The sequence below is a fragment of the Balaenoptera acutorostrata genome, chromosome 3 (assembly GCF_949987535.1).
Source record: "Balaenoptera acutorostrata chromosome 3, mBalAcu1.1, whole genome shotgun sequence".
NCBI classification, from domain to species: Eukaryota; Metazoa; Chordata; class Mammalia; order Artiodactyla; family Balaenopteridae; genus Balaenoptera; species Balaenoptera acutorostrata.
The window spans coordinates 69,937,176-69,960,830 of record NC_080066.1 but is presented as its reverse complement, the minus strand read 5'-3'; the positions used below and the strand labels follow the sequence as shown (position 1 = coordinate 69,960,830).

General features: G+C 40.0%; 1 protein-coding gene across 2 annotated transcripts in view; it reads left to right on the top strand.

Moving 5' to 3' along the window:
- The first annotated feature begins 5,907 nt into the window (after positions 1-5,907).
- Positions 5,908-23,655, top strand: part of MAP2K5 (mitogen-activated protein kinase kinase 5) — a 261,514-nt gene continuing 243,766 nt past the window's right edge. For both annotated transcript variants that reach the window (XM_007166074.2, XM_007166073.3), the window contains exons 1-2: positions 5,908-6,656; positions 12,820-12,868. In XM_007166074.2, the coding sequence (XP_007166136.1) occupies positions 6,522-6,656; positions 12,820-12,868 (184 nt within the window). In that variant the 5' untranslated portion in view covers positions 5,908-6,521. The remainder of the gene's footprint in view (positions 6,657-12,819; positions 12,869-23,655) is intronic.

The window sequence follows — 23,655 nt, the reverse complement described above, 5'->3', positions numbered from 1 at the left end:
TCCATTCAAGCCATACTGAAAAACTACTTCTGTACACAGCTGGAAGAGAACAATGTGTTACTAATTTTTGTGTTTCCAGTATTTGTCATATAATGAAGGCTCTATGTCAAATGAACATGTGATGATTCAAAATTAAAACGAAAACTTGCCTTCATTTTTAAGAGCTTTAAGAAAAGGATACTTTAATTGGAAATCATATGGATTCTTTACAAGAACAGCAACAAATTTTGAAATACTATCTCAGGTGTAATGAACAAACTTACACTGTTCCATGCCTTCTGAAAAATAAAAGATTGGAATCTTGTTGCATTATCCTTTTGAGGCATCTCAAAAGGTGCCATCTATTTTCTCATACAGGAATTTTACTATTTTAAAGTCAAACAGAATGATGTGTAGAAGTATGTGAAATGAAACAATCAGAAACTACTAGGATGAGTTAGACTTACTCTTTTTAAACAGAACTAGAAATAGTGTGTTGGTAACAAGGAGACAAGAAGAATATTTTAATTGATTTGGCAAAAAATGGAATGGGGTGCCTCTTGAGGAAGTGAGTCCTGTTATTGCAGATGTTCAGAGAGGCTGTATGACAATTCCTTAGGTAAATGTGGAGAGAATTCTTGAATTGGGCAGAAGATTAGATTGGTGATTTTGTAAGTTTCCTTTAACTCTGAAATTTTATTATCATTCTTTCATGGCTGTGTCTGATTTAGCTTGATGTTTATTGCTATTCCACTATGTGTGTAATACAAAGAACCTTGTTTTGGAGATGAAAAATATGGTTTAAGTCTTGCTATACCATTACTGGTTGAATATAATTGAGAAAAATTAGAGCTTTCTTAGTGTCTCCATATATACAATAAGGAGTTTATCTAACACTCACATATTGTTTCTTTGTGTCAGGTCCTAGACTAAGCACTTTACACATATTAGCTCCCTTAATCCTATTTTTATTCCCATTTTTTAAGCTGTGGAAACCAAGAAGTCTTGCTCAATGTCACACATGGTGAGTGTTATTCCATTCCCTGTAACCTGTCTACAGAGTCCAAATTCTTAACCATTACTCTATACTTCCCTATGATGCACAGGATAACGAAGGGAGACGTGCTTTGCAAGCTCTAAAGCCCCACAAAAATGTGAGATATAGTTTGTTGGTTAATATAAAGAAAAGAATATAGATATGTTGAAACCATCAAAAAAGGGAAATAAAGCTTAAGTGATTTGTAGGAACACCAGCCTACTCTACCTGAGGGAAAATGTATTACGTAGAAATTAAATCCAATGACATCATAAATTAATAAATTAATTCATGTTACAGCATCTAAAATCCATAGTACATACTTGGCGCTCTATGAATATCTGTTGAACTATTGTTTCTGCTTCTGCATGAGTACTGGAATCGCTCCCACTGTTCTTTTCCATTCCTGCCACAACACAAAAGAGCAGACTTTCCCTTCACACTTTCAAGGGTTTGTCTCTTACCACTTTTTAAAAAAATTTTTTTTTAATTTATTTATTTTATTTATTTATTTTTGGCTGCGTTGGGTCTTCATTGCTGCGCGCGGGTTTTCTCTAGTTGCGGCGAGCGGGGGCTACTCTTCGTTGCGGTGCACGGGCTTCTCATTGCAGTGGCTTCTCTTGTTGCAGAGCATGGGCTCTAGGTGTGTGGGCTTCAGCAGTTGCAGCACTTGGGCTCAGTAGTTGTGGCTCGTGGGCTCTAGAGCGCAGGCTCAGTAGTTGTGGCGCACGGCCTTAGTTGCTCTGCGGCATGTGGGATTTTCCTGGATCAGGGCTCGAACCCCTGTCCCCTGCATTGGCAGGCCGATTCTTAACCATGGCGCCACCAGGTAAGTCCCACCACTTTTGTCCATGCTTCTTCATATTCTTTTTTTAAACTAATGCATATTAAGCATATGAGGAAAATGCTTATGTTTATTTTTCAGTTGTTATTGTAATACCAATAAATTATATCTTTTTTAAATTAAAATTTCTAAGACATTATTACAAGTGTGTAGAAATGAAAGTTATTTAAAAAAAACTTTTTATTTTGGAATAACTTTAGATTTACAGAAAAGTTGCAAATATAGTACAGAGAGTTCCCATATACTTCACCCAGATTCCCCTAATGTTAGCATTTTATGTAATCATTGCACATATGTCAAAACTAAAAAGTCAGCATTGGTACGTTATTACTAACTAAACTCCAGACTTTATTCAGATTTCACCAGTTTTTCATTACTGTCCTTTTTCTGTTCCAGGATTCCATTGAGGATCCCACAATACATTTAATCGTCATGTCTCCTTAGTCTCCTCAGGTCTGTGACAGTTTCTTTGTTTTTTGTTTTTTATGACCTTGGCAGTTTTGAGGAGTATTTGTCAGGTATTTTGTAGACTGTCCCTCAATTTGGGTTTGTCTGATGGTTTTCTCATGATTAGATTGGGGTTATGGGTTTGGGGAAGAAGACCCCACAGGTCAAATGCCCTTCTTGTTGCATCATATAAGAGAGTACATGACATCAACATGACATCACTGGTGATGTTAACCTTGATCACTTGGTTAGGATGGTGTCTGCAAGGTTTCTCCACTAGAAACTTACTGTTTTCATCCTCTATTCTCATCATATTCCTTTAAATCAAAATCAACAAGTATTGGGAATTCCCTGGTGGTCCAGTGGTTAGGACTTGGCACTTTCACTGCTGGGGCCTGGGTTTGATCCCCGGTTGGGGGACTAAGATCCTGCAAGCCACGTGGTGTGGCCAAAAAGAAAGAAAGAAAAAACAAAAACAAAACCCCCAAATCAACAAGTATTTGAATGTTATATGTAGGGACCCACACCCGGCACTGAAGAAGACAAGTGGAATTTTGGAACACAGGAGGCAGTCAACATTTGTTATAAAGTTCGTGGTTCAGTGGGAGTCTATAATTGTTGTTGTCTCAGTCTCCACGATGGCAGTGGTTGTGGGAAGGCCAAGGAGCAAGTGCGGCTCAAGACAGGCAGGAGATGCACATGGTAGTTGCATTCCTATTACTCAACCCACTTTGCCTTCAAAATCCACTCATTCATTTAACAAATATTATTAAAGTGCCCACTGTGTGTCAGGTACTATTTTAGGTACTAGGGACATGGCAGTGAATAAAACACATACCCATCCCTCCCTCGCCAAGTTACAGTTTAGTGGGGAGACAAACACAGGATTGAGACATGTGGCATGGTAGATAGTGATGAGGGCCAGGAGAAAAGTAAACCAGGGAAGGGGACCAGGATTTGTGCACATCTGCGTGCTCGCATCTGTGGGTGGGGTGGGTTTGGGGCTGGTTTTCAAGACTGTGCTAAGGGAAGGCCTCAACACGAAGGTGATTTTTAAGTCAAGATCTGCAGGAGGAAGTGAGCCATGTGAATATCGGGATAAGAGCAATCCAGGGAGAGGAAAGGGCAAATGCAAAGACCCTGAGCTGGGATGCCTGAGATGTTCAAGGAAAAATAAGAAGGAGGCTGGTGTGAATGACATATCATAAGGCCAGAAGGTATGGAGGGCAGACTGTGTGGAGTTTTGCAGGTCAAGGAAAGGACTTTAGTTTTTATTCTGTACAAGTTAGGAGGCCATCAGAATAGTTTTAACCAAAGGGGTGACTTGGTATTCTAACCCTGGTAATTGGGTTGAGCATAGACCGTTGGTAGCAGTGGCAAGAATGGAAACAGAAGTTTAAGAGAGAAATATAATATAAATATAATGGTAGTTTGGACTGAGATAGTATCTGTGAAGCAGTGGTAAGGGATCAGATTCTGGGTTAAGGATTGGAGATTGGGAGCAATGTAAAAAGAGATGAAAGAAAACATCTCTGAACTTATAGTAGTAAAATGTTAATTTTCCTCATTTAAAAAATTACTTTATAACAAAAAAGATAAATAAGCCAATTTAAAAACGGGCAAAGGACTTGAATAGACAATTCTCCAAAGAAGATATACAAATGGCCAACAAGTATATGAAAAGATGAACATCACTAATCACTAGGGAAATGCAAATCTAAACCACTTTGAGATATCACCTCATACCCATGAGAATATGGCTTCTAACAAAAATGTAGAAAATAACAAGTGTTGGTGAAGATGCAGAGAAACTGGAACTCTTGGGCTACTGGTGGGAATGTAAAATGGTGCAGCCATTGTGGAACATGGCAGCTCCTCAAAAAATTAAAAATAGAATTATCATATGATCCAGCAATTCTACTTGTGGGTATATATCCAAAAGAATTGAAAGTACAAATTGAGTTGGTTTTGCCCACAGTACTATCAATAAAAGCCATTTTAACAAATCATGAGTTCATAGAAAATCTCTGGCTTTGTGGTCTATTTTCTCAAATAATAGGAAATGAACTTTCAATAAAAAGTGCATGGGGACCTTGAACAAATTGTTTGTTTTTCACAAGACTGAAGTGCAGGTGGAAAAGGGCAATTCTTTGACTACCTGGAGGATCTGACTAAATGAATTTCTACCTAAGCTATTCATTTACAATAACTGAAAAGAGATAATTTACCTTCTACAATGGACTTTCAAATTAAATATAAAAGGAATGTAGGGACTTCCCTGGTGGTGCAGTGGTTAAGAATCCACCTGCCAATGCAGGGACACAGGTTTGAGCCCTGGTCGGGGAAGATCCTACATGCCGCGGAGCAGAAGCCTGCACACCCCAACGAGCGGCACTAGAGAAAGCCTGGGCGCAGCAACGAAGACCCACGCAGCCATAAATAAATAAATAATAAATAAATAACTAAATAAAACAAATACTATTACAAAAAAAAGGAATGCAGATAGAGAAAATATGCAGTAAAAAATTGATATTATACCAAAACTGACCAGTATTTATTTTTTCTCTCGCATTCATCAACTATTTGACTGTTATAGAGGGGAATGACACTCCTCTCCCACCGAATTTATACAAAATTCAGCCCCTCAAAGTAAAGCGATATGTGGACTTTTCTTAGAGATAAAGGACGAAACTACGCGTTGCAATTTGTAAACAAACTTCTGTATAGGCATCATAGATGAACAAAATTATGCATTTAAAAATCTGAGGTTAACAAGGCATTTAAAAATAACCACGGGTTATTGCTACTCCCTGTGATATTACTGCGTAAACATTGCTATCTAGTTGAAAATTTATGGACTGTCTAGAATATTTTTTTTTCAAAGCTTTAATAAGAAAAGATGATGCCACTACTGCAACTGTACCCAGGCAGTTAAACTCTTCACTGAATTTCTTTACTGTTGCTTTTGAATAGTGCGCTGTTTGCTATTTTAAGGTAACCATGGGGGTAAAGGACCTCACTGAAAAATCCACACGCTTTGCTCATTTGGGAGAAAGATGATCCTCCGGATCTGTGACTTGGAAAAATGAAAAAAAGACAACCTTGCTCTTGATCATTTGATGCACAAACCTCCACGAATATTTAGGTACAGGGCCGGATAAAGTAGGAATAAACGAGAGGGGCAGTTCTATTTTTCTAGTCTTCTGAACAGGGAAACAGTACGCATTTTAAGCCATCAATCGGCTTTTGGCGGACCCCTGCTCTAGTTCAGTTTCCTCCTTCTTTTGTTAAATGTTTTCACCTCGCTGAGTTTAATGAGGGTCGGGAAAAGAAAAGGCTGTCACCCGGTCGCCATGTGTGGTCACTTCGCGACAGGGGAGGTGGGGTCTCACGACTGAATAGTCCAGTCGGTCCTCTCACTCCGGCCCCGACGCCAAGCCCTTGCTCTTCGGGTCCTGCCTGCCGGCGAGCGGGGGCGGGGCCGGCCAGGAGCTGCCCTCTTCCAACATGGCGCCGCGGGAGGCGGGTCCCCTCGCCGGCTCCCGGGGTTCCGGCGCCGCGCGTTTTGGTTCCGGAGTAACAGTGCCCTCGCCGCCGTCTTCCCCCTCCTACCGCCGCCTTCCCCCTCCTGCCGCTGCCGCCGCTGGGACGCGCGGCCTCGGGTTGCCGGGGCTGAGTCGCGCGCGCCGTGCACTCTGGCTCGGGGTGGGGCAGAGGACTCGCCCCCGACCCTCCCGCGGAGGGCCCTCTCGGCTTTCTTGTGGTCCGGCGGCCCTGGGGCTCCTTCCTAACAGCCCCGGACTGAGTCCCCTCAAGTCGGGGACCCTCCGCTCCTTTAAGGAGGAGTGGACACCTGCCGCCGTATCTCTCTAAAACGGCGTCTTCTCTGTGCTGTCCCCTCACACCCACACAGACGGCAGAGAACTGCAAGATGCCGTTTGCTCTGTTTTCCAACTCCAGAACCTTCTGAACTCCGCTAGTTCCTACTGGCTCCTGCCCCTTGCCCCGTCCACGCTCACAGGGAGACATCCCTCAACCCCATACAGCCTGGGCCTGGCTCCGAGCCTGCGGGCTGCTTCCGGACCACCTCCTCTCTTCACTCCCCCTCCCCCTCTGTCCTCTGACCCTCAGTCCCCTTGTCACCTCTTCGAGCCCCCGCCTAACCAGGAGCCAGGGGGTTCCCCCCTACCAGGATGTGAGCCCCTTTAACCTGTAATGCTGTGGCTGGCCCTTGGCCCCTTCCATGCCATGGAGAACCAGGTGCTGGTGATTCGCATCAAGATTCCAAATAGTGGAGCCGTGGACTGGACAGTGCACTCTGGGCCGCAGCTTCTCTTCAGGGATGTGCTGGTGAGTGCTAATCTCAGTGTCCCTAGCGAGGGGGGCGCAGGGATTTGTAGGGCAGTCAGCACCTTGATCACCACATCTTACCCTGGTGGCCTGAGCTAGTGGCCATTGCTGGCCTTGTATGGGGGCAGTTTTACTTCTTCCACCACAAGCATTGATTAATTGTATGGACTGAAATCTGACAAGTGTGCAGGTCCCTGGGGAAGTAGAGATGAATCAGATTGGACCCCTGCCCTCAAGGAACTCACAGCCTGGACTGGGACACACACACAGAAGCAACCAACTGGGATACAAAAAGCTGAATCTAGAAGAGAGTTTTTCTCAAGGATTTTTTGGAATGTCCCTGGCCAGATTCCAGCCTTTCTACTGAGTTCTCTAAACTTGGTAACTAGTGGGAAAGGGAAACAAGGCAACTCTAACCAATCATGTTTCAGCAAGCCTAAGACGTCATAAGTTTTAAGATATTATTTTTATGTACCGCTAAGAAAGAAAAAAAATGGCGACCTGTTAAACTGTGACATGCTACACATTGTACAAAACCCAATTTCAGAGATGTTAAAATAGAGGGGAAAATGTGCATCTTAGAGTCAATGACGTAGTCTTACTTTCATAATAAATATTCAAAATATATTTCAAATAAAATCATGGAATGTTAGAGCAGAGGATAACCTTGGAGGTGGCCTGTTGAGCCCTCTGATCTTTTTTGCAGATAGTTACTGGGGAGCAGTGAGGTGAAATGGCTTTTCCGAAGCCATGTTGCTTGTGAGTGGGAGAGTCAGTGCCAGAACTCAGATTTCCTTACTTTACTTGGTATTTATTTCCACATGCTGTAGTACTACTTCTCAGCTTTTAGTATTCATGTGAGATAGAGTACATCGTGCCCATTTTATATTTTGAATAAGTGCGCTATCAAAGGCAGAGCTGACATACCAAGGAGCATGTTGCAAGTACCAGATCTATAGTGGAACTTACCTGCAGGATAAGATGGGGCTGGGTGGAGGTCTGGGGGAAGAGGAAGATCTGGGATGTGGTTTTTAATTGTCATAGGTTACTCAATCAAAATTTGATCTGTGTACCTTCATTTTGACTTCTGGATGTTACTGACCACCTAGAGCATACAGATCTTCAGTTGTCTGTGCAAGGAGTGCAGAGGCTGGAGTAAACCAGCAGCCTCTGATCTTGTACACATATGCCATCCTTCTCTTTGCATCCAGAGTTCTCCACATGCTCACACGCACATGGATCTCCCTTCATGGTAAGGCCCAAACTCCTTGGCGTGGTCCTCTGGGCCCATATATATATATATATATATTTTTTTTTTTTTTTTTTAATAAATTTATTTATTTATTTATTTTTGGCTGAGTTGGATCTTTGTTGCTGCGTGTGGGCTTTCTCTAGTTGCTGCGAGTAGGGGCTACACTTCGTTGTGATGCGCGGGCTTCTCATTGTGGTGGCTTCTCTTGTTGCGGAGCACGGGGTCTAGGTGTGCAGGCTTTAGTAGTTGTGGCTCGCAGGCTGTAGAGCGCAGACTCAGCTCAGTAGTTGTGGTGCACAGGCTTAGTTGCTCCGTGGCATGTGGGATCTTCCCGGACCAGGGCTCGAACCCGTGTCCCCTGCATTGGCAGACGGATTCTTAACCAGTGCACCACCAGGGAAGCCCCTCTGGGCCCATCTTGATTGGCTTGTACCTGCCTGGCACCAGCTTCATCTCTCATTACACCCCCATGAGCATCCTGTCTTCCAGATATATAGAATTAACCGTGAGTTCTCCCAGGTGCCCAGGCCTGCTTCACTGGGCCTCTTTCTTCAGCTCACCAACTCCCACCTGTCCTTCAAAGCCCAGCTTCGCTTTTCCTCTGCATTGGTCTTGGTCACATGCCCCTCCTCTGTGTTTCCACAACTTTGTTTTGGCAAAGTATATGGGTTTTGTGCTAATTTTGTCTGTCTCCTCCACGAGATGGTAAACTTCTGGAGGAGACGGACACCTGTTTCCTCTCTGTTTCTGATGCTTCATAGGATCCTGAAATATTTGTTTAATGAGGGAGCTTCAAAGAGGATGCACACCGTTATGGTTTTGTGGACAGCACACTAGGTTTTGAATCAAGAAATTCGTGTTTAATTGTAAACTATCCCACTAACTAGGCACGTCACTCTACCTCTCCGAGCCTCAGTTTCTTTATTTGTAAATTAGGGATAATGACACCTGCCTCAAAGACTTGTAAAGATTAAGTGAGATTGTGTCTCCGATGAGAAAGACAAGAGCTTTCTTTCACTTTACTCATTTGAGACAACAGAAGGTATTATTTTAAGTAGAATGGTACAGTGTTAAAAACACAAACTGGAGCCAGGCTGACTGCGTTTACATTGTCAGCCTTACCAGACTCACTTGGGCAAGTGTCTTCTGTATCTCAGTTTCTTCATCTGTAAAAAGGCAAAAATAGGGTTGGGGGGATAAAAGTAGTGCCTACCTCACAGAGTTCTGAGGACTAGTGGAGTTGGTATGTGTAAAGTACTTACAACAATCTGGAGCATAGTAAGTGCTCTCTAAGTGTTGTTACTGCAGCAGAAGGGATAGGGCCTGGGCATCTCTCAGTTGTACGTTGGCTCAAGGATGACTGGCCTAAAAATAAACTTTGCACAAACGGTCCCACCATCGAGAGCTCAGAGTGCCGTGTGCCACGTGCTTGCTCAGGTACGCCCAGGTGGAGCGTGTTATGTTGGGAAGGCCTCATGGAGGGCTCGTGACAATGGGTGCTGTATATCAAGTTCTTGGAACTGCAAGCTCAAATCCTGGAGGACTCCTTAGATCTCTTTTCCAGGTTTACCTTATCTCTTCATTGAGAAATAGGCAAAAAAACCAACAGTCACATCAGCATCTTTGGCTTGGAACCTTAAAATTTAAAGCCAAATGAAACCTGGAATGTTCCCTTTCATCTGATATCTCTCCTCACTTCAGTTTTCAAATGAGGAAGCATGAACCCCAGATGGGGAAAATGCTAAAGCCACACAGCTGGTTTGTGGCAGAACCAGAGACAGAAGCTGGAAGCAATTTGTAGTCACTGAGTCAACTGGAGCTGAGGGTGTTTTGGACTCACAGTCAGTAGTTGAGGGCTCCATTCGCAGCTCCATCAAATGGCTGGGACTCCGTGGGCAAGTCACTGGGCCTCTCTGGGGCCTTTGTCCTTCGTCTGAATAGTTAGGGACTGGTGCATTGTGAAGTAGGCCCAGCTGGTCCTCATAGGCAGAGGCATGTGGGTTATCTGTTTTTCAGCTTTCTGTGTTTCTCCTCTTCCTTGGCAATCCACTCCCCCGTTTGGGGAAAATTGTGCAGGAGATCTGAATGTTCCCCCTTTCCTCTTGCTGTTTGAATGCTCTCTCCCAAGTTCCAGCCCAGATTTCCCCTCATCTGTGAAGTTTCTTCTATCTTAACTGAGACTGTGATTTTTCCTGCCTTCTGAGTTAGCACCTACCATTTGCTAATTTATGTCTTTTGTTTGGCTCTTTTATCATACTATAAGTGCTCTGATTTGTTAGTCTTTTAGGTTTGTCTCTATCTTTGTGACAGATTATAATCTTCCTAAAGTCAAGGAGCAAGTCTTATTCTTCTGTAGCCCACAGTTTTGTAATCTTTATCCTCCTGGCATGTTATAGATGCTCATTTATATTTTTGGTTTGCTATTTGTTTGACTGATTTATTGAAAGGAAGGAGAAGAAAAGGATCAAGAAATGATCACCAACAAGATAGGTGAACTTATGTGCTCTTTTGAAACTTTCTTTAGGTTGAGTAAAATGTTGAGAATAAGACAGGGTCATTTTGAAATAAGTCACTTAAAATAAAACTGGAAAATACACATAAAATTAAATGTGCCTGCTTAGAAAAGACCAGGAGATAGTGATTTTTACCTCTTTGTCATTATTATAGCCCCACTTTATTTGCTTTAACAGAACAAGATGGTCAGTTGTGTTCACGTGATTCTCATGATTCTCTCAAGCAGGTTTGCTTTTGCTTTCTCTCCCCCCCCCCCCCCGCATTAGATGTAAAGTTTGTGTGCCTCCTTGTTTATGTTGATGGGCAAAGGAGGCCATTGCTTCTCAGCAGGGTTTTCAGATGGTTGTTAGAAGTTTGCTGTTTGACAGGTTCTGCTATTCATAAGTAGGAAGAATCCTGAATTAGTTTGCTAATACTGTAGGGTTCACATCTCAAGATTGGTTGTCTGGAAGTAAGCAGTGATAACCTAGACTTGGAGGGTTGGGGCAGTGGAGGGTCCCCCCTCACCTTTTTTAAACCAATACTGGCTAGTCCTCAGTAAATGCTGTGGAAGGATGAAGTAAGTGAACCAAAGACCATCCTCCACTGATTGTCAGGTGCTGAAATTTAGGGTTTCGTTATGAGGTAAGATTTGTAATGTTCCAGTCATCAGTGACTTGTTTTATTTATTTAACAGACACTAATACTTGCACTTACCATGTGTTAGACACTCTTGTAAGCACTTTATAAATATTAACTCACTAGTCCTACAAGATAGGTACGGTTATGATCTCATTTTTACACAGAAGGAAACGGAGGCACAGAGAAGTTCAGTCACTCAGTGACTGAACGGCAGAGCCAAGGTCCAACCGTAGCAGTTTGGCTCCTGTCCACACTCTCAGGCTTTACACTGGCTGCTTGTGTACTCTATACTCGCTCAACCGTTTTCATTTAGCTGTCAATAAATACTTTCTACCTACAAGTATGTAGAAAGGATTTTTTTCAACACTAAAATCTTTTACCAATACTTCCACAGAAAGTTGTTTCATTTGCTAAGACTAGAGTAAGAAGAAAAAAATAATCTCTTTTGGCTCTAGTGAGTGAGGGCTGCCTAAGATAGTTCCCTTTGATCAATTTTATATGCACAGATTTATTTAAACACACACACACACACACACACACACACACACACACACACACACACACACACACACACACACACACACACACACACAGTAGAAACAAGGCTATTATGCAAATTGCCACTGCAGCAAAAGCTTCTAAAGAACTGCCTTTAGAAGGAAGTTGCAGCCGCCACCCTGCTAAGTGCCCTGCTTGGAAGGGCTGTGGGCTCCCTGCTGAGAAATACTGCAAGTGGCTTTGTCAGCTGGCTGCCTGGTGCTGTTTGTGGCACAGCCCAGGAGGGACATTGTGGCAGAGCTCCCGGAGAACAATGAGGTTTGCAGACCATTTGGGTTGGACTAGACATAATGGAGGGTCACTTTTCCCATAACTATTTCTTGAAGGTGTTCTGTACCTCTTTAAATAAGCTGTCTCTGTAGACTATTTTTTAAGTGTTTTCAACTTTATAGATTCATTTAAACATTGATATCAGGTTATATACACTTTTTCTTTTGTAGGCTAGATTAACTTTATTTTGGTGTCATTAAATATGTTTTTTAGTTGCTCAAGAGTAAAGGTTGATAAGAATTGTTTGTGTTAAATGTATTGTAGTATTGTAGATTTACATCATCATCATGGAAACTTGTTTTTTGAACTCTTCCCAGTATGAATGCAAGGAAAGGTGTTGGTAGTCATATATCCAGAGCTATATTTGTTGAAGGTCTACAGTGTGTTAGGCCAGTTCATGTTCATGTTTATTACATTATTTAATACCTTTTACATTACCTCTGTAAGCATTACTAGACCCACATTGGAGGATAATCAAATTGAGGCTCAGAGAGGTTGAGTAATTTGTTGCTAGTCACACAGCTTGTTTAGTGCAGAGCTGAGCTTCAAACCCAGGCCAGTCTTGACTCCCCAAACCTCTTTTTCTACTAACAGTACATTCCTTCTATAGCCTCCCATAGAAGAAACTTTTTTTTTTTTTTTATAAACGCACAACAGTGTAATTGTCTATGCTGTTGAATTGAGAGTAAAAAATTATGTTATTAGTACAGAGTGGAAAGGATTTTTTAAATGATCTCCTCCCCCAGTATAGAGATTTAAGCTCCAGAATAGAGATTTAAACTCTGCACTTAGATTGCTGGGCTAAGTGTGATTATGAGCTAATGTTTTTATAGTTTATGCCAACATTTCAAAAATCTTTTCCAGGTTCTCCTGTTTCCTCTAGGATTTGCCACATGTTAGCAATAAAGAAGATGGCTAATTGTGTTCCTTTATTCTTTCTTTGTTTAGGATGTGATAGGCCAGGTTCTGCCTGAAGCAACAACCACAGCATTTGAATGTAAGTCTGGTTTGTATACTTTCTTGACTGTTTCTTTCTGCAGTAATTTTTCAAAGGGTTTATGGGTTGCGTTACTTTAGAAACTGACAAAAACAGATTATTTATGATCATCATATGGTACATTTAAATATTTATAAATTAATGCAAGTTTAATGATGATACTGAACCAAGTAATATTTTCTTATTTAATCATATCCTGGGTGTGCATATTTCTGTAATATAGCTTTAATTACCAACATGACCTTTATCTGCTCTTGCTCCTCACTGTAATAATATTGTGGGACAAAATGAAACGTGTAAACTACCTGTAGGCCAGTGATTATTGATTAAAAGATTTTAATCCTTTGCTGCTTTAAAACAGCAACAGAGTAGAACATTTAAGTGAACGTTGCATGGAGTAATTCTGTTTTATTGGGGCTTGACATGGCTGTTAGATGATGGCAGCAACACTTCAGGTCTTGAGTCCTTCCCACCCCCCCAAAACAATTGGCTTGGGGACTGGGGTGGGGGCAGGGTGTACTAGAAAAGTGGTTTTGACATAAGCCAGAGGGAGGTCACGGGCTGAGTAATGTTAAGATGAGAGTTCAGTCAGCACAGGGGCTCTGGTGTTAAGAAGGATAAAGTAAGGATCTGTAACTGTGGTCCCATCTTTTCTCAAAGATGTGGTCTGCTTTTCCATGTAGAAAAATGTACATTTTCTCCACATGATTTTTTCCTTTTTGTTCTTGTTTTTTAAGGAGATGGTTAACTACAGAGAGTACAATTGTCCTCTCTTTTATTTATGTTCTCTTGGGGGACAATTTGGCAATACTTACCAAAATATAAAATGTTCAAAACCTTTGACTCAGCAGATCCACTCTTAGGAAGCTGTCCAACAGAAATACCTACACATGTGTTGAATGCCCTTCAAACAAAGTGTTCCTTGTGGAATTTTTTTTTTTTTTTTTTTAATTTTGTCTGCGCCGCACAGCTTGCGGGATTGCAGTTCCCCGACCAGGGATTGAACCCGGGCCATGGCAGTGAAAGCGCTGAATCCTAACCACTAGGCCACCAGGGAACCCCCTGGAGTTATTATTATTATTATTATTTTTTAAATTTATTTATTTTTGACTGCGTGGGGTCTTAGTTGAGGCACGCAGGATCTTCACTGCGGCATGCGGGATCTTTTGTTGCAGCGCGTGGGCTCTTCATTGTGGCATGTGGGTTTTCTCTAGTTGTGGTGCGTGGGCTTCAGAGCACGTGAGTTCTGTAGTTTGCGGCACGCGGGCTCTTTAGTTGAGGAGGGTGGGCTCAGTAGTTGTGGCTTAGTTGCCCTGTGGCATGTGGGATCTTAGTTCCCCGAGGGATCGAACCCGCGTCCCCTGCATTGGAAGGCGGATTCTTTACCACTGGACCACAAGGGAAGTCCCTGGAATTATTTTTAATAGCAAAAAATTTAGAGGTAAGCTAAATGCCTAGAATAATGGATTAATAAATTATTTATCCATAGTCTGAAGCATTAAGCAGTGGCTAAAAAGAATGAGAATTTTAAGCATTAACATAGAAGTATATTCATGATATACTGTTGAATAAATAAAATATGTATGGTATGATCTCATTTTGTAAAATATTTAATCCCTCCTCCTCCTCCCAACTTCATGTATATATTGAGAGATGAAGGTCTGAAGAGGTGGCCACTGCAGTGCTTTCCAGTGGTTTCCCCTGGAAAGTAGACTTGGGGCTGGAGTGGGGGAAGAGTTGGCTGAATGAGCACAATTTTTTACTTTATATCTTTCTCTATTGAATGTTTTTCAACAATCATTTCATGGTTTTAAAAGCTACTTGAGAACTCTTAAAATAATTCGTATTGTATTAACCACACTGGACTCCATATACTACTGAAAAATAGTATGTATATCTGAAATACATATTAGTGTTGCAAGCTCTTCAGACCCCTTGGAGTAACTCCTTGGGGGTGCCAGGGATTTCACAGACAGTCTGGTAGTTAACATTTGGAGTACTTACTGTTGCCAGATGCTTGTTAAGAGCATTCTGTGGTTTATCTAATTTAATTTAACCTTCACAAGATCCCCATGAAGTACTTTGAAGGACAGTTATTAGCTCTGTTCTAGTTGAGGAAAGGACATCTCCTGTAGGCAACTTGTTCAAGTCTCACAGCTAGTAAGTGGTAAAGTGGAACTTCTCATGTGTATATTCTCAACCACTGTTGAGACTTGTTCTGAGAGTTGTCAGAATTCTTGATATTGTATGTTCTGATTGTTTTTAGATGTGGCAAAAAAGAAACTTACCTTGTTCTTTCTACTTCTTGCTTTCTGGGTCCCTCCAAGTGGCTCGATGTACCTGTGCCTTACTGGCTTTCAGAGTTAGGGTTCATAGTGGTAATGCTGATTATTTTAGCTATCATTTATTGATGGCCTGCTCTGTGCTAGGCAGTGTACTAGATGGTTTATCTGGATTGTTGCTAATCTTTGCAACAACTCTGTGAGGTAGGAAAATTATATTTGTGAGGAAATTGAAACTCAGAGACATGAAAAGATTGTTAAAAGTGATCAGCTAGGAAGTGGTGGAACCCATATTCAAATGCAGTTCTGTTTGACTATAAAACTTGCACTCTTTATAACCAAGTGTGTTGAAAGCCTGTGAAGGGTGTTAAGTATGGTTTATGGGTGTGATGGAACAACTCTTGAATAAATAAAACTTTGATCAAAGAAATACTTATGGTAATATATTTAACACGAAAAGTACACTTAACACTAACAGAAAAAATGTTTAAATTTCTAAGTTTAACTTCTTAGAGATCACTTTCCTTCTTTTCCCCCAACAAGGGCAGAAACTCTATACCCATCTGCATCTGGATCAGTTTTAGGTGAAAAGAATAAGAACAAAAATACACAGAGACAAAATAATGATAGTTCTTTGTTTTTTTGTGCTTAGATTATTGTGTACTTTCCATTATAGAATTAAAATCCTAGGCTGGCTTTTTTTGTGATTGTTCTAGGGCGACCTTATTTTCTGTACCAAGGATCTTCACTAATAAATGAAATCTATGTATAAGAAATAGTTGGAAAGATGTAGTTTATAAGCTAATTTGTTGAAATTTTTGAGCTCTTTCAGTTGTTTATGGTATGATGGAACAACTCCTGAATAAATAAAACTTTAAGATATTTATAGTAATATATTTAATACTGCAAAGTGTAGCCAACACTAACTTATACAAAAGAGGTGTTATATTTAGTGATATGAATTAAGCAACGAGAGAAAGGACAGTGTCAAATTTACCTGTCTTACATAGAGAAAAAGAGTTGAGTAAGTGGAAAAGAGGGGAAAGGTTAGGTTCTTTTACTGATAATTCAGTTCTAAGAAATGCCATCTCTTCGGTGAAGCCTCCGATCCCCGCAGGAGTGGTTAATCTCTCTGGGCACTATACTAGAGCACAACCTATTGGGCCTCCCTTCCAGTTGGTTGTGTGCCAGATATTGAATGACTTGGTGACAGAAACCATGTTTTATTTCACTCTTGCTTTCTTCTTAGTACAGTTGGCCCTTTGTATCCTTGGATTCCACACCTGCCCGATTCGTGGATGCGGAACCTGTGGATACAGAGGGCAAACTGTACAATACCATTTTATATAAGGGACTTGATCATCCACAGATTTTGGTATCTTTTGGGTCGGGGGGAGTGGTCCTGGAACCAATACCCTGTGGATATTGAGGGACGAGTGTACTTTGTGCCTTGTAGGAATACCCTTGTTGAATAAGATGGAATGTCATATATGTCCATATTCAAAAGAGAATTGTAAAATGCATGTAACCTAAAGCTTAGTAAGTAATTTGCTTTTTTCCGATTATTTTTGCAGTTGCGCAGGCGTGGGATGTAATTGGTTGGTGGTGGACAATTCAGGCTCCAAATTCAAATTCCCACACTTGACTGGGCCCTACGTCCCAAAGGGGCAGAGGGTCTATGGTGGTTATATTCTTTCTGATTTCTATCCCAGGGGATGGTGTTTCCAAGGGGATTTAGGAGTGAATGAGGGGAGGGAGTCCCATTTGTGCCAAACCTACCTCTTGGACTGATGGCCCTAAACCTCGTTTTTTTTTTTTTTTTTTTTTTACCACTTTTAGGTCCTTTCTCCCTTACAATAAGAGCACAAATGAAAGTACTACTTTTCAATAAATAGTGTCTGATTTTTTTTTCTTTAGTTAAGAAGGTATAGATGATCTTTAAAAAAAATTCAAGCAGTATCGAAATAAAGCAACAAGTAAAAGTCCCCATCTTCCCAATTCCCTAGTTAACAGTTTCTTCTGTATCCTTCCAGAAATTTTCTCATATATAATATATACTGGATTGCAACTAGTTTCCCCTGCCCCCACTTAGTAGTATGTGTTGGGCCTCTTTCTAACATCAGTGTGTACAAGTCAACTTAATTCTTTTAGATAATTACATTATACTTAATTTTATGGTTATGACTTAATTTAACCTGTTGATGGACCAGTTTTAAATTTAAGATGTTACCAGTTTTTTAGTAGTATTAGAAAAAATGCTGCAGTCAACAGCATTGTCTCTTATGGCTTTCCGCATTGTAGAAATATATTTGTAGGATAAATTCCTAGGATTTGGAACTGCTGAAACAAAGAGTACCCATATTTTACGTTTTGATAGGTATTTCCATGTTGTTCCTTAGAAGGCAGAGCCAATTTGCACTCCCACCAGCAATTTTTGAGAATGCCCATTTCTCTCTACCCTCACCAGCTCTTGAGTGCAATAAACTTTTTAGTTGATGTCAATTTAATATGTGAAAAAGATTATTGTATTATTGTTTTATTTTTATTTTGTATTTCTTCAATTATAAATGAGCTTGAGCATCTTTTCATTTATATTTTGGTCATTTGTATTTAATTTCTGTGAACTATTTATCACCTTTGCCCATTTTTCTATTAGGTTATTTGTCTTTTTCTGATTGATTTAAGAGTTTTCGAATATTAAGAAAATTCCCCTTTGTCTTAGATGTTATAAATATTTTTGTTTAGTTTATTGCTTTCCTTTAAGCTTGTTTCGGTCTTTTTTTCTCTTTTTTTCCATGGAGAAGTTTAAAGTTTTTACAAGAACCGATTTGTCATATTTTGTGACTTCTGGATTTATGTCATGCTTAGAAAGGTCCACATTCCAGGATGTTGAAAAAACATTAATTCAAATTCTTTTTTCTGCCTACTTTAATGGGGTTAAATACACACACACGTTTATAAATATGTACGCTTGTATGTGTTTTTGTGTGGATTTTTTTTTTTTATAAAACAGCATGTTTTTATTGCAAAAGCAGAAGTTTTTTTTTTTTTTTTTTGTACCATCTTTCAGTTTATTTTGGTGAAAGGAGGAGTCAGGTGGTGATCCAGCTTTATTTTTCAAGCAGATAGACAGTTGATTCCATACTGGTTATTGAATAATTTGTCTTTTCCCAGATGTGAGAACACTTCTGAGATGAAGCTAAATTCCATAACCATAAAAAATCTTGAATGTTTGCATGTGTGGGTCCACGTATGCTGTAGGAGCTTGACATTCATATAGGCCCAAAGATCCCTGCTGATTTTCACAATTTCATTAACAGATTAATGAGTACACCAACACGTGAGGTGATGGAAATCAACTGTGCCCACTAATGAGTTTCCTGTGCATATCTGTTACATGTGTTCCTCTCCCTGGATTTTCTCTAGACAAGTTACTGCTGTAAAATTACTGTTGGGCTGGTGTTGCTGGACAGTAAAATCTTACTGTTGACGTGAAAGATATGTTTTAAGTCTATGTAGACAAACACTGACTTATACCTATAAATACCATATGGCCCTACTTTTCCGTGATACTCTGACATCACACATTCTGATCTGTAGCCCTCGTAAGGATCTTCACACTGGTCAAACCATGTGTCTGAGTTTTGGTTCAGAAAATGCGACTATAGGATAAATCTTTATTTTATTTGTTTTTCTTTAACCGTGACCATTTTATACTCACTTTTCATTGAATAGATTCCTTTTCAGTTGTTTTATGAATTTCTGGAAAAATTCTGGGAAAAATGAAGTTTTATTTTCTTACAGTATAGCATATGTAAAAGATAACTGGTTGCTTATAAGAAAAACTGGGTAGGTTAATGAAAAATTGTAATTCACAATAGATGTACACTGAGTCTAAAAATTAACATATAAGAGTTAATTGTGTATCCTTAGAATTTGAGACGATTTGAAGAGAGCTTTAATTTATTGAAATTTTGTTTTGAAATATCATCGATGCAAAAAGTCCTAATCTTTTTTAGGCTCATGAGAGTAGTTATTATTATTAGTAGTAGGTATTTGTAGTCTTACTAGTTATTATTAGTAGTAGTAGGTGTTAGTAGTCTGGCTGTTTTACATGAGAATTAAGAAGTTTAAGTCCTTTACCCAAGCACCAGGCTAGTTCCTTGAGGGCAGTAGATAATGCTGCTCATTTTTGAATTGCTAGAAACCCAGCATAGTACCTGGCACATAGTAGACTCTCAATTTGTGTTTCTGGAATGCATGGATGGTTGAAGGAATGAAGTAATAAGGACAAGCAAATATATCCAGCATGTGATGACTGCTCAAAACCTCAATTTGGCTTAGGTCACCATCATCTCTTACCTAGACTAGGACAGTGGTCCTCTAACTCGTCTCCTTGTTTCTGTTTTGCCTCCATATAGCCTCTTCTCCACACAGCAGCCAAAGAGATCCTTTTAGAAGTTAAGTGAGATCACTACAGTCAAGACCCTCCAGTGGTTTCCTTCTCACTCAGGAGTGATAGCCAAGTCCTTAACATACCCTGCAAGGCCCTGCCCTTCCTCATCTTCCCCCAACTCTGCCCCACCATTACTTCTCTGAACTCGTTTCTCTCCCCCATCTTATTCTCAATCTGTTGCAGCTACTCTGGCTTTCTTTCAGTCTCTCAAGCATGCCAGGTATTCTGCCACAGGGCCTTAGCATGAGCTGTTCCCTCTGCCTGGAACATTCTTTCCCCAGATATCTGTATGATTCACTCCCTCATACCCTTCAGTCTCTCTCAAGTAGAGTGTAAACTCCATGAGGGCAGGGGTTTTCCTTTTTCCACTGTTATTACCCCAGTGTCCAGAACATTGCTACATAGTGGGCACTTGAATATTTTTTGCAAAGAAAAAGGAAGCAAAGAAGTAAAGAAGGAATCAGGAGGTGGGAGGCATGGAGCTAAATTAAAATTCATGGATATGAAGATTTAGCCTTAGAAACTATGGCCTCTGGTCCTGACCAGATCTTAGATTCCACACCTGAGAAGTGTTCTAAATTTGACAGCTTTTCTGGTAATTTCCTATTGATGCCTTTTTAACCTCTACAGTTATGTTTTCATTTCTTTCCTCTTGCCTTAGAAAAATGCCTTTGCTGTAGTTCTAATTGACTCTTCTTACCTGGCACTGAAGTAATATGACAAATGACATACAAAGTACAGTATTGCCTTAACGTTCTGTTGCCCTTGGTAGAAGCTAAATTGTTTTTCTCGAAAGCCCACTTGAGCCCTGCCGCTGCACTGGGTGCCGTTTGGCTGAGCGCTCCCCAGAGTCTGATGTTTTTTTGCTGTTTACTCAGTAGGCACTCTGCTTGCCATTCTGACCGCCCCTTACCTGAGGCTGCGTCTCCGCTCTCGGACCTTTATGTTCCTCCTCTTGGTTTCTCTTCTGGATTGCACGTTGCTTGAAATAAAATCGCTAACAACATATGGCCTGTTATGATTGTCTTTTCCCAAACTCTGCCATTTTGTATATTTGTGACACACTGCAGATTTTGTGAAGATTGCTTCATAATATTTGTTTAACATCTGCTGCACTCTATTTGGTATCTTGCTAGGATTTTTGCCTCCATTTTAAGTGACATTAACAAAATCCAGCCAGTACATAGACTTTCTGGTTCTACTTTTGCTTCCCTAATGTGCTGGAAAATCATATTACTATGCTCCAGGCAACTGGAGAAGCCTGGAATTCTCATTGTGAACCAGTGTATCAGAGTGCTCCCCCTCCTCTGCCTTCTTGGTCATATCTAGTCATGCTTTTTTGGTTAGAGGGCAAAGAACCTCCATGTGTAAGACAAAAAGAGTTCAAATTATTTTTTTCTGCTTCTCTCTACTTCATGCCATGGCTTTCTAGTGTTCTTCAACATATTTATACCTTTGAAACTCTTTGTGCCATTTTAGTAAGTTTTTTATGATTTATGTTTCCAGTTAGTGTACTTTTTATAGCTAATCCGGTTTGATAGGCCCAGCCAGGGTCTTTGCTAGATGGGCTGGCTGTGTATATCCAACTTTTTATTCAGAAAAGTATTTTAAGTTATTGTCATACTAAATTGCTTGGTATGTATTTCCACTTTCTTACCCTTCACTAACTTCTCATTCCTCTCAATTCATTGTCTATTAAATTTTTTTCCAGCTTTACTGAGATATAATTGACACATAACGTTGTATAAGTTTAGGGTGTATAGCGCATTGATTTGATCATTACATATTACAAAATGATTACCACCATAGTGTTAGCTAACATATCCATCCTGATGCATAATTACCATTTCTTTTTTGTGGTGAGAACATTCAAGATCTATTAGCAACGTTCACGTATGTAATACAGTATTATTAACTATAATCACCATGCTGTACATTAGATCCCCAGACTTTGTTAATCTTGTAACTGGAAGTTTATACTCTTTGACAAATATCTCCCCATTTCCCCACCCTCCAGCCCATGGTAACCCTGAGTTTGTGTTTTTTAGATTCCACATATAAGTGCTATCATACAGTATTTGTCTTTCTGTAACTTTTTTTCACTTAGCATAATGCCCTCAAGGTTCATCCATGTTGTCACAAATGGAAGGATTCCATCTTTTTCATGGCTGAATAATATTCCTTGGTGTGTGTGTGGGTGTGTGTGTGTGCCTGGGTGAGTGTGTGTGCACATCTTCTTTATCCATTCATCATTGATGGACACTTGAGTTGTTTACATATCTTGGCTATTGTGAATAATGATGCAATGAATATTGGAGTGTAGATATCTCTGTGAGATTCTGATTTCAATTCCTTTGGATATAGACTTAGAAGTATGATTGCTGGATCACATGGCAGTTGTAGTTTTAATTTTTTGAGGAATCACACTGTTTTCCATGGTGATTGTATCAGTTTACATTCCCACCTACTGCACACAAAGATTTTCATTTCTCCACATCCTCACCAACACTTTTTCTCTTGTCTTCTTGATGATAGCTATGTAACAGGTGTGAGGTGGTACCTCATTGTGGTTTTCATTTGCATTTTCCTGATGATTAGAGATGTGGAGCACCTTTTCTTGTACCTGTTGGCCATTTGTATGTCTTCCTTGGAATTCCTTGTGTTTAGAGAGATGTGTATTCTCATTTTAAATGTCAAGGCCAATGGTTTGCTCTTGGGTTGCCATGAGGGCATCTGATAGCTTGGATTTTGCCTCTGGGCCAGAATCATTAGTCTTCTCTTATGTGTAATTACTTTTCCAACTCAGTCTCCTTTCTGACAAGAACGAGGAGTCTTCATTAAAACTACTAATTACAGATATTAAAGAATGAAGCAGACAGTCCTCTAAAGAGCAATCTGTAAAGGAGAGCAGTACCTACATAAAATGGAGGCTCTTATTAATCCATAAAACTATTAATCACTGTGTCATATAAACCTGATTTTATCCTCAGGCTTTATTAGAATGCCTCTTTCAGCTTACCTTGTCTCCTTATGGGACAGCTCCAGCACTTTAGGTTTGCATCAAAAGCTATTCTGGCCTTTTGTCCTCAGTTTTCTGTCCACTTGAAGCAAAGTGCCCTTTAGTGTTTCATAGCTGCTTTCTATGGAACTGCTACATAAGAGATTAGTCTGCTAACTGACTTCCCTCACAGTTACCAGATTATTTCAGGTAACTGAAATAATCCCTCAGAGATTTCATAGAATTTTAGAATTTGAGAATCTTTAGTTTTAAGTGGCCTTAAAGGTTCAAGCCCTGACTTTGAGAACGTAGAAAATTCTTTTTGTTGTTGTTGTTCTTGTTACTGATTTAGAGAGATGTGATTTAAACGATTTTTTTCTGGAATCTGTGCCTTCTCTTTACAAATTATAAAAAGGTTTTTCACCTGTTTTATTGAACTCCCAGCACTTCCTCATTCCATGTGAACAATACCTTATTGAGATCTTGTGTATGTTGAAATTCGAATATAATCTGTCCCTTTGTAGCCACCATCTCTGTAGCTAGCTCTAGTGTAGAAATGAGATTTACAAAAAGCTACTTTGTTCAGACTGGAAATTTTATCAAGTTCAGGACTTCATAGAACAAATCATTTTAGTACACATCCAAACTGAGATTTGACTTGGTTTTAAAACAAAAAATGTAAAGTGCTTTCATGTGTGGTAATATGTAACATTATATTCCTTTATACAATGTCTGTTTTTCCCCTTTGTTTCCTGCATTTGTATGACAGCTTTTTGACTTAACCTTGAAAATACTAGTTTCTGGAACCTCTATAGAAACTCCCTCTGTTTCCAAAATTAGAATGGCATTTCTCTCCCAATTTGGCTCTATAGAGTCTGTAGCTTTAAAAAAAAAAAAAAAAAAGAGGGAAGGAAAATGCTAGATTTCTCTGTAGTCCTTTATATATGTAACCTCCCTAGGAATGTGCCTTCTTTGTTACTGATAGTGACCATTGTGTGCCTTTTATACTGAAAATTGGCAGCTCTTGGTAGATAATACCAGTGGTGACTGT